Below are 12,062 nucleotides of genomic sequence, written 5' to 3'. Positions count from 1 at the left end.
TCACATGGAGACACACATTGCTGAATTTTGGACCAGTTGTAGTTTCTGGATCAAACACAAGTGTACGCCAGCCTAGAGTGAGTTACAGAAAAAACAACAGAATTTGTTGTTTTTTATACAACAAATTCTACTGATTGCTTTTTTAAAATGGCAGTTTAAGAATCACAGTGGTAATTTTTGATTTAACAGGTAGCAGATATGAATATTTAGCAAGTAGTAGATATTAGTATTTGACATGATTGAAATATCTATAGATGAGATTTATTTTCTGAGGATTTTGTACTGATCAGGGATGTTTTTCTTCCTTGTTTTTATCATTAAGCAGACTTTGTCATTGTTTTAGGTTGTTTTAGAACCAGGGAGAATCAGTGCTGTATTGGTATGCAATTAAGGTGTAGTGCAGGGGTAGTCAAACTGCGGCCCTCCAGATGTCCATGGACTACAATTCCCATGAGCCCCTGCCAACGATCGCTGGAGGGCCGCAGTTTGACTACCCCTGGTGTAGTGGCTTTAGTAGGCGTTCTCAACCAGTTTCATGAAACCTGAGGTTTCTCATTGGCCCTGGGATTCTTGAATGGTTAACTAAATAGTTAATTTTTTAAATTTGTTAAACATTTATCAGATGAGTACATGACAATTGTTGTGAAGATAACTTTCTATCCTGAGCTCCTTGGAGGAAGGGGAGAATAAAAGAATGCATTCAATCATCCTATTTTAGGCTTACTAGGATACAAATAACACAAATGGTCCAGGAAGTGCATCTGTGTACATGTTACTGCCATTCTGTTTAATGCTCAAATTGGTTTAGTTCTGTGATCAAAACAGCAGATTATATATACCACTATTTCATCAGCAATAATAACTGAGATATAACTCTTGTTTTTTTTTTAAGGACCTGGAAATGGAAAACCAACAAAGTCTATAGCTGTGCCTCCAGGACCTCCAGTGTATTTGGACCTGGTCTATATTCCCAACCACAGCAATAGCAAGAATGTTGATGTAGAATTTTTCAAGAGGGTGAGGTCATCCTACTATGTAGTGAGTGGGAATGATCCTGCCGCTGAAGAACCAAGCAGGGCTGTCTTGGACTCCCTGTTGGAGGGCAAAGCTCAGTGGGGAAGCAACATGCAGGTAGGCTTTATAGTATTTGTATATTAACATCTGTAAATAAGAGAAAAACTGGGACCAACTATTAACCCAAGACCGCAAGAGATGCCAGCCAGGTAACATTCTGTCTTCAAGCTTTATCTAGTAAAAGCAAAAAAGAATGTTTCCTCAGATAACCTCTTTCTTTTCTTAAAAAAACCTGCAACATATGAAAACTTTGGATTTTTTCTTAATTATTTGTAGATAGTTTTGTTTTTAGGAGAGCTGTCAATGATAAAAGTTTAGAGGATTGATCATATGCTATTAACTGATTAAGAAACCTTCACCTAAATTGGAATATTGATCTAACCTTGCCCGATATAGCTTCCTAAGGTATGAAAGGAATAATGGCGGAACTGGGTGGGGCCTGTCTTCAAATAAAGCTCATAGCCAAACAACTAAAAGTACATGTTGGTAGAGAGTTGTAAGTGGAACATTTCCTCTGCTTGTTCCTTTCTATCAGCAGTTTCTCCCCAGCTATTTGTAAGGATTCAGTCCACATTCTCCCAGTGTTTAGCTGTTTGATATCAGCCCAAACTACCCCCACCCACACATCCATTTACTTGTTTAGTGTTAGCTGATGAAAAGTTTCTGTATTTTACGTTGTGAAAGAAGAATGAAGTACGGATTTACTTTGAAAATGGTCCCGCAAAATATAAGTTTAAAGGTGGGTTGTACTTCTAAAAGTCTGAGGACTACTGTATTACTCTGCTGATTAAAAACCAATTCAAGCTCTCAGCTGAGTAGCAAGAAAGTTTACTAATGTGGAAGAATGCTTTTCAGCAGCTGTGAACAGACTATATGTTAACTTTTCTCCTGTAAAGAACGCTGGCTGAATTCCAGTTCAGCGCTTGTGTTTATGGGTTTCTGATTTATACCCAAAAATATGAATGAAGGCCCTTTAAAAACAGTACCTTTAATGCTGTGCTTCCATGAGTGCTGAGTAACTTTTGCACAGCTGCCAGAACATTCAAATGATCCAAACACTGCTTAGGGGCTGCTGGTGTGGACCTTTCCTAGGAAATGAATATTTCTGCCCTCCCTTCCTGGTAAGAGGCCAGTTCTATGGTTTGGCTCTGCATGGTGGGCCTTTACTGAGTCATTTTAATGTTACTTCAGAGACACAGTCATAGAAAAGAGGGTCTGATGCAGCTGCACTAAATTTGAAAGACTATTCAAAAATATAAAAATATAGTAACTGACCACTACATATATCCTTAAAATTTTGAAACATATCAATATAGAAAAGATAGGCAAATGAGACTAGTATGGTTTTCTGGAAGCTGCCTTGAGTCAGACCTTGGTCAGTCAAGACCAGTATATATTTTTAAGTGGTTGCTACTCTCCAGTATCTTTCATTACCTGCTACCTGATCCTCATAGCTGGAGGATCCGAACATGCGACCTTCTGCTGGCAAAGCTGATGCTCTGCTGTTCAGCCATAACCCTGTCCTTAGTCCTGGTCTAAGAAAGGACACTCTGCCTTGAGAGTGGAGCTGAGACTTCACAACATCTCTGGATCCATACTAGCTTCATATCACTTGCTTTCCTGGACCTATTTGTCCCTATACGTAAGATATCAGCTTTCCAGGCAGTACTCCTATGATGTGTTCAAACTAATCAGGATTTATGTTGTCAGAATAACTTCCTCTACTGATGTGTTTTCCCTTTTCCTATTGCAGGTGACCTTAATTCCAACCCATGATTCAGAGGTGATGAGGGAATGGTATCAAGAAACCCACGAGAAACAACAGGACCTTAACATCATGGTTTTGGCAAGCAGCAGCACTGTTGTTATGCAAGATGAATCTTTCCCTGCATGCAAGATTGAACTGTAAAAAAAAAAAAAAAGCAATGCATCACAACCTTAAACTTTGTTTCCAGAAGTTCTTCAATTTGAAAAAAAAAAAAACCTTTTCTAAAAATGTAATCCATCTAACTCAGCTGCTGAACTATATATACCTGCCAAATGCTATACTGTATCACGGTGATGCAAGTCACTAATCTTCTTTCAGTCTTTGCTGATTGCTAAGGGAAATAACAGTATTCCCACCGTAGGGTTCAAATTACTGCAAAAACTGCAGATCCAGGTTCATCTCCACTGAACACTAGGAAACCATGCACTAGAAGACACAGCTGACTTCTGCCAGGTAGGGGCGTTTGCCCTTGAGAGACACAGGGAGAGAAAGTGTGTGTGAGAGAGGGGGGGGGGTAGAGGAGCATATAATCAGTTCTGCATTACAGTCAAAGCAGCAATCCGTAGTATTGCCTCCTGTAGTCTGCCATCATCATGTAAAGGAAAGATGAATGGCTGCATCAGTTTGAGTTCTCACAAGAGCGGGCACTTTTAGTTTAGGAACAAATTAGCTAGAAAATTAAGTGAAACTGAGCGTGGCTTTGAAGGGACATACAACCCAGAACACTCACTTGCCATTTGCAACTTCGCTTCTCATAGTTGGCTCTCGGGTAACATAATTCTCTTAGGCAATATATGCAGGTAGTTTGAACCCCATTCAGTACTATACACCTGTTTCCTTTTAACATGCAAATATTTGCTCTAAGGCATGCTCCCAGTGAAAATCCACCAAGTCCACTCAAATTTGACAAGCTTGCATGCTGAAACACCCAAGTCACAGTCAGGTTTACTGAAGCAAGAAACCAAAGCAGTTGGGAGTACCTATGATAGACAATTTGCCTTAGAAAGTGACTTGAATGTACAAAGATACTTGATGCACTTATTTTTTAATGCAAGATAGCAAGTTTATAAAACATCTGTGTAGGATTATAGTTCCACCAGTACAGAAGTATGCGTGTGCATGTGTGCTACTGGAAACTTCTCTGATTGGTCAAACAGCTTGGTGCTATGAATTGTGTATGTAAGTTGAACACTTCATTGGTACACCTGAACAGCAAGATTTTTTTCTTTTGAAGGTTGTTTTCTCTCTCTCTGTCCCTTCTTTTCCCATGAGAGAAAGGGTGCCCAGTATAACAAATGCAAAACATAACAAAAACATACCCATTTTTGCAAAGAGGTTCTCTGTGAGTCTGTGGAGTCTTCTAAAGCCTTCCTTTGTTTTGCATTATTTTGACTGTTAATTTAAGAATGAATATGGGAACATATGTACAGAATAATTTTTTTAGCTCTGTGAGAACTTTTAATAGATGAATTTTTAAACTGAAGTTTCGTTTACAGGAAAATGCAAAGGAAAGGAGTTCAGGTGAAGGCAATTTTTTTAGTACTTTTGTAAGACAGATGTTGTTCACAGTTCTCGTGAGAATGAAGTATGATATGGCGGTAACATATTTATTGAACACTGTTAAATGCCAAGGATTATTTTGCAAGGAGCACACTAACAAATCATGTGCTAGTCATCAAAGAACAAAGGACTGAACTGCTAATTGGCTTCCTTTGAACCAGAAAGCAGAGCTCAGGTCTAGCCTTAGGACAGGGGCAAACCAAGCAATTTTTTGCATTCCAGCAATATTTTTAAGGGCACCAATGAAATCAGCCTGCCATCAGGAGTTACCCCAGCATCATCTGGGACAGTGCAAGTGATCCACAGAGTGTCTCTTGATGGTGGTTGGTGCTGGCCCTAAAAAGCTTCTTTCTCTCTCCCAGGTTTGCTTAAGTGAAACTAGCTCAAGCAAATCAAGCAGTTTGTAAGCCCAATATTTACAGATTTCTTTAAAAAATCAATGTGTATCTTGTCCCCATAAAAGCTACCAAGGCCACAGAATTCAGCTTCCTCAGAATATTGCCTTTATTTGTTTTAGTTATTTCTGGGGGGAAGAGAGATACTTTGAATTGTTTAACCAACTCCCCTGGTCAATCTGAGAAACCAAGGAGTTGCTGAGGTAGATTCCTAGTGGTCAGAAACTTGGGGCTTCAGTACTTTATTTGGACTTCCCTGTGACCAGGATATATGAAATACATTATATCAAACAAGGAAAAGCATGCAAATATGCATGACTTCTTTAGGTTTTGTTATTGTGGAATTTGTGTTGCTTCAGTTATAAAACCTACAATGCTTAATTTAAAACCTGCTATTCTGTTAAGACAATTTGGTCTTAAAGAAATGAAATGTTAAAGAACCTGAGGTAGCTGAAGTCACAAAGAAAAATTTCTGGTGCTAGCAGACTGGGAAGACTGAACTGCATGTTCTCATGTTTGATTGCCAGTATGGTTTACTTTGCAGCTTTCTATGGAATTTATACAAGTGCATTTCATCTACAGTAGGAATTTGCATTATTCTGTGCCAATCATTTTTGCAGAGGGCTTTGAGTTCATTAAGTAGTGAACAATTACAGCATTTTATTGTGTATTGTGTAATATATTTCAATTGTTAACACTGTTTATTTTTGTGTTGCTTTGTTTTATAGATGTGCAATTGCACTGCTAGTTTTTATATTTTTAAAAGAGTACTACTTAAGATTCTTTTTAATTTGGGCCATGTAGCCCAGTTAATGCTGTGAAATATTATGTCAATGGTTTTGTGTTCTTTTTAAAAAGTCTAATATTTTATTTTTGTTTGACATTTTTTTAGCAATGCTGCTTTATTTATTATGTTACCCTGGTCCTTCAAACACTCTTATAGCTGCAGTTCATTTGATTTTTTAATGGGAATAATGCTCATGGAAACCCTCATGCGTTGGGGGTAAATCCTTAGAAAACTTCCAAATGATTGTGGTACGAAAGACAAAGGGAAATGTATTGTGGAAAGATATTGCTGAGCCTCATAACTGTATACACCTAATTTCTAATGCTGACATCTTAATCTAAAGATAGTTTCGCCTCACAGAACAAATGGTTTGTTCCAGTATAATTAATAGCAAAATTCTGCACAGTGCAGGTGTGGGAAGGTTACCCCTAGGTTGAAGTATTTAGCACTGTGATAGCTAAAAAGCCTTCATGTTGATGCTTAAGTGATCCCTCCAGCCCCTTCCCACTCTTGGTTGCACGGTGGCTTTTTGTAGCACAGCCACAGTACTTGCTGATGTGGTGCAACCATCACAGATTTTGTCCACAGGGGAGGAGTCAGCAGTACACCATTTTACTGGCCACAGCTGCTACACCACATCCTGAGCTTGCTTAGTCAGTACTGCAGTGAAGGGTTTAAGTTAGCTTGACCCTACGAAGGGTTCAGGATTAACAAGGCATCCTCTCATGTACATGTGTATAGGAGTCCAGCATTAGGCTACCACCAAGGCCAGCATAAACAGAATTACACCTTTCTATGAAATGACACCTGAAGTCATTGGAATTAGAAGGGCGTAATTGTTCTCAGGTTGGAGCTGCAAGTTACTAAATAAATAGTCCACGTACCAACCAACTTTCCAGAACTGATTTTTAATTTTTTTTTCTGTTTTGTAATCAACCAGGCTTTCAAACATTTTATAGACTGAACGCACATTCCCTGGCTCTTTTGCCAAAAATTGGAGAATGTACTTAGTGGTGAGCAAGGAACATTGTGAGTAGTCTGCTGTGTTGCCACCTGGCCTGCTTTTAGCAGGACGGCTATACTCCCACCCACAGTTCATTCCAAATCTCAATATTAAACACAGATACATTCACATCTGTATGTGCAAAAGAGAAACGACACCTACTAGTCACACGCACATCAGCAGTCCAATGAAAATGGATTAGTTGAAAGAAGGATAAGTGGGGGTCCAAACCTGTCCTTAGTATTTTTTTTTCATTCCAACACTTTCTTTATTGCTGTGATGTTTGTTTCCTTGTATAAGGGGGGGGGATGAAATTGGGGTTTATGTTTGTTATTGTTGAGCTGCACTTTTTCCCTAGGGTGTCACAAACTTTTTAAAAGCCCTTCTCCATACTTGCTAACTTATTCCTGTATGAAAATGAATTGGTCTCTGTGACTTGGACCAAACGATCACGCTACACAGCAAGGGCCCCCTAAGTTTTTCCTCTGTTCTGCAGTCTCTGTGCCCCTGAAAACGGTCATAGGCTCCTCCAGAAAGCTGATTTTTTTTTAGAGGGGTGGGTTGCAGAAGACAGTATGTAGGAAAATTGGTAAATCCCTTATTCCATACAAAGTGCCTTTTTGTGCAGCAAAATCATTAGATCCAAGTCTTAAGTAATCTGCCTCAGCCTTCCGAAAAAAGACAAAATTTTAAGAGGGTATAAATAACAGGATATAAATTGTATTTCCCTACCACACTTTTAAATGGCAGCTGTCTATTTTTCACAAAGATCGTCTTGTTCAAATCAATGCCTTTCTTGCCTGCATAACTACCCTAATTGTGTTGTCAGAGCCACACACAATTAGCTTAGTGCCAGTCAACCGGGAACTACCCAGACTCAGCTCTGCTGCTCAGCAGATTCCTAGAAGCATGGTCAAGCTAATTTCCATGTGTCATTATCTGAGTGTTTAAGAGCACTTACTTAAGAAAATGATGGTGTAGCCTACTAGCAGCAGTCCCCAAATCATACTCTTTCTACTAGGACTATAGCACTGATTAAAATTCAAAGACAGGTTCAGTCAAGATCACAGTCCATTTTCAGATTTAAACTGGTCTTCTTTTGCATGCTTCTTCATCTTCTAATGGCAACAATTCCTACTTTTTAATTCCATCTTCCATACTTTTCTCGTTTTTATTTTTGTACTTCACATACTGTAGTGAATGGCTCCAAATGTTTATATGAATGTATTTAACTGTTTTCAGTAGCTTAAGCAGTTTAGGCACCTTCTTGACAAGGAATTGAAAAACTCAAATCTTGCTAGGAGAAATGTCTAAGCCTCCCTGCCCAAGAATTCCACCTCCAAGGATTTATTCTGCATTCTGGAGTTTTATGTCCAGGGCCTTGCTTTTGTCCACATGTAACCAGAATTTCTTGCTCAAAGGAAAATACTAATGTTTGTGGTCTGGCATTATTAACAGTGGGAAATTGTTATGTTTGCACTTATGAACAACAACAAAAAATTCACAGAAGTGCTCATTATTTTCATTTGTGAAATGAAGAAAACTACTCAAAACAGTTCATTCAAAGCATTTGCAATTGCATTACTCGCCTTGTTAAAGATGCTTGCTGTTTTTAAAGAATATTTGTTGTAATCTTGCAAAAATAAATAAAAATGCAGCATCAAAGCCTTGAACATTTGGGGAGGGAGGGAATGCTTCTCTGCACTGAATGAGCTTAAGAGTTCCGGATGCCCAACTACCCATTGCAGTCATACAAGACTGGGCTGTAATCACACCAGTAAAAGCGCCGTTCTGAAGTCCCAGGATGCTTTCATATGTTTGCATGCAGCCATATATTCTCCCAAACCATGGAGAGAAAGTCTTATTGCTAGCTAAGAAGCACTTCACAAACACTCCTCTCTCTTGTTCTGAATGGTCATGTTTGTGTCGGTCTGCAGCTGTGTATGGTTTTATGTCTTATAATCCTTCATCACCTCTATTCTATCCAGTCATATCTAATGTAGACAATTAGTTTCCAGTGAAAGTAATATGTAGTGCTTTTATGATATTTGTGTGCAATATCCCCTCTTCCGTTGAGGATATTTGATGTAAAGGAAACAAGCTCAGTTCCACAATAAAATACAAAAATAGTTCAAGTGGCATTAGTATGATTTCTGTCTTTTATATAGACGTATCCCCTTGTAACCCTTCCTCTGTTCAAATAACATACATGGAAACGGCAGTAGCAATTATGGTTTACTGATTTGTGTTCAATATGTCTTGCTTATCAAGGGTTGGGTCAACATGTGATGGCCATTTATCACCATCATCTGCCTTTGAGCCTCCTGGCCCATCTTCATTGGACGCTGTTCTATGACTCTGGTTGGATCAAGGACTCAGAAACTCACTTTGAGTCTCTGCAGACATTGCTATTTTCATCCCATTTGTCAAAGTCAGTAGATCTGGATCTAGGAGTTGTGCATGGCAAGTTAATAAGCTCTTTGAGATGATATAACATTTTGTAAATATGCTTTCAGCTTTTTAATTAGTGAAGTGCTTTGTGAAGCTTGTCACAACCTATATTGTGGCTCCCATTCTGAGAACATCAGGGCCTTCAGAATTATTTATGCAAATAGCAGTGTATGATACTATATTGAGGTGGGAGGGGCAACATGAAACAATGGCAGGCGTAAGTCAGAGCCAGCAAACCACATGTACAAGTATCGCAGATCTTTTCTATGTTCCACCCCAGCAGTCCTTTCCAACCCTTTAAAGGTTGGACATGGCAGGGTTTGCAACGCAAAAGGCAAACAGAGGTGGGTTTGTCATTGCCTGTTTCTGTGTAGTGATACTGGATTTCCTTGGTGGTCTCCCATCCAAGTACTAGCCAGGGCCAACCCTGCCTAACTCCTCAGAGTTGAGGAGACTGAGCTAGCCTGAGCCACCCAGATTAGGGCAAGGGACCCACCTTTGTGGCTGACAGCTCAGCTGTGTGCTGTTATCACACACTGAACTGGTTTGCTGTTCTTCTGAGCCTGAGGGCTGCGTAAGGTGAAAAGACCAGTGGGTTGGGTGTTGTGTTTTTTAAATGGAGACCCTTAAATTGACATGAGTTTAAAGGACAAAAGCAAACTGAGTTCCCACCCCCAAACTAATATGGACTAACCAATGTCTCTACCAAATCACCAAGCCAAGTATTTAGTCCAGTGCACCTAAGGAATACTGTTTTTCCACCCAGGCTTTCTGGTCACTGTTCTGATTGGAATGTGAATAAACTTATTAGTGTTCCTCTACCAGCTGCATTATTAGATTCCAGGATGGCAAAGCACTCTGCAATATTCCATCCAAGCTGGAAGGAAGAAACGGCCATTTGCTCTTGTGAATAATGGATACTGACCTTTTCTATGGGATTGAAAGTGTGAATGATAAAGGAAAGGGAGAGTTGCATATTTGCTTACCTACTCATTAAAGTATTTGGTGTCTGCTGTGAATTTGAATGGGCAATTTGCATTTCAAATGAAACACCAAAATGGATTTAACCCTTCCGACGGTGCTGATCTTTTCCAAGCCTGGCCACACAAGATCTCTCAACAGGAGCGGACTACAGATTAATTCAAAGGGGCTCTTTGAAAGCAAGATACAATGTAGACATAAGATGTACTTGCATTCAGCATCGCTCACTCTGCAAGCTGTGTGTTGTGTGTACAAAAACACAAGGTCCTGTTGGAAGGGTTGCACAAACAATATGCCAGAGGGCTCATACCATAACCCCCTTGTGGAGTAGATTCAGGTGGGAAGTCGTATTGGTCTGAAGCAGCAGAACAAAGTATGTGTCCACTGGCCCCTTCAAGGCCAACACAATTTTTATTCAAGGTATAAGTTTTTGTATGTAAGCACATTTTGTACCTGAAAGTAGCAGTCCTTTAAAACCTACCAGCATGGAGAGATCATCCCTGAATTTGCATACCCCAGCCCCAAACCCTTTCTCCTTTTCCCCCCAGGAACAAACTACAACAAAAGAGAGGGGAGAGGAGAACTTCACATCTGGCAACATGGCTTCTTGTTACCTGCAGCTGGTGGATGTTCTCCAAGAGACACTATCAAAAAACCTTGCAAAGCTAATTCATTCTTTTTTTAATCCCATGTGGAGTGGGATTGCATCCCCTGCACTGGGGAGACCCCACTGGGGACAGCATCTTTGCACTCTCTCCTTCATTGGCCAAAGGGGAAAGATGAGTCATCTTGGTCTAGAATTTAAGAGCAGTGGCTTTTAATCTGGCAAGCAGGTTTGATTCTCCATTCCTCCACATGCAGCCAACTGGGTAACCTTGGGCTGTTTTCACAGAGTAGCCCTGTCAGAGCTCTCTTAGTCCCACCTACCTCACAGGTGTCTGTTGTGGTGAGAGAAGGGAAGGGTATTATAAACTGCATTGAGACTCCTTCAGGTAGTGAAAAGCAGGGTATAAAAACCAATTCTTCCTCTCTGAGGAGAGTCCCAGAGGCCTTGGTTCCATGACCAAGAAGGCCCTCTCCTAGATTGCCCACCCATGTAATATCAGAAGGGAGGGAACCAAAGTAGAGCTTCAGAATTTGATTGCCATGGTTGGGTAGATTTGTAAGTAGACAATCCTTTAGGTATGTTGGTTTCAAATCATATAAAGCTTCAGAAGTGAACCCCAACATCTTGAATTGTGACCAGAATCAGATTGAGGACTAGTGTAGATAGGCCAAGCCTGAGATGATATGGCCCCTACAGCCCATTCCAGCCATTCTGCACCAACTGGCATTCTCCAACTTTTCAAGGGCAGCCCTATCTACTCAAGATGTAACCAGGGAATGGTCCACAGCAGCCAAATAATTTCTGCCCAGTAAAGGCTAACCAGACAACACTCCTGGTCATAGTAGCCACTTGCATTTCCATGTCCAAGAATACCCCAAATCTTTTCTGGATCTAAGAACACTACCAAACTACAGAACTGTTGCCTCATGGACAGTGCAACCCCATCATCCAAAATGAGCAACACCTTAAACCCTGTATCAGACCTTTCACTTACCAGTAACACTTTGGGCATGTTGGGATTAAGTTTATTAGCCCAAAGTTTTAGTTAAGTGGGATTAAGTTTATTAGTTCCAAAACTGCCTCCAGGCACCAGTTCAGAGGCTCTACACCATCCCTGGAAGCACAAGAAAAAGCTGAATCATAGAGTTAGAAGGGACCTCATGGTCATTTAGTTCAACACTCTGCAGAATGCAGGAAACTCACCATAGAGTGATATCTAAAACCTACTCTACAGGTAGGACCAGAACCATTACAACAAGGTGCCTCCCAACCCCAGCCCAGAAAGGTGATCCAGAAGAATATTATTACTGCTAATACTGAAAGCGGCACTTCCTCTGTCCATCTCTTGGCACAGCCACCCTGGCATCAGAGTGACCAAGGCTGTCCAAATTTAGCCTTCCTGTTTCTGGAAAGGACCCAAGCAATCTGCTTTGTCT

At 40.3% G+C, this 12,062-nt stretch overlaps 1 protein-coding gene across 1 annotated transcript in view; it reads left to right on the top strand.

Moving 5' to 3' along the window:
- MAP1B (microtubule associated protein 1B) overlaps positions 1-8,722 on the top strand; it is a 70,078-nt gene extending 61,356 nt beyond the window's left edge. Inside the window, exons 6-7 of the mRNA XM_077347438.1 lie at positions 893-1,131; positions 2,828-8,722. Coding sequence (XP_077203553.1) covers positions 893-1,131; positions 2,828-2,983 — 395 coding nt within the window. The 3' untranslated portion in view covers positions 2,984-8,722. The remainder of the gene's footprint in view (positions 1-892; positions 1,132-2,827) is intronic.
- The last annotated feature ends 3,340 nt before the right edge of the window (positions 8,723-12,062 follow it).

This window comes from Paroedura picta, chromosome 7, assembly GCF_049243985.1.
Source record: "Paroedura picta isolate Pp20150507F chromosome 7, Ppicta_v3.0, whole genome shotgun sequence".
Classification (NCBI taxonomy): Eukaryota; Metazoa; Chordata; class Lepidosauria; order Squamata; family Gekkonidae; genus Paroedura; species Paroedura picta.
The sequence above is the reverse complement of the archived record's forward strand: the minus strand, read 5'-3'. Positions and strand labels throughout refer to the sequence as shown.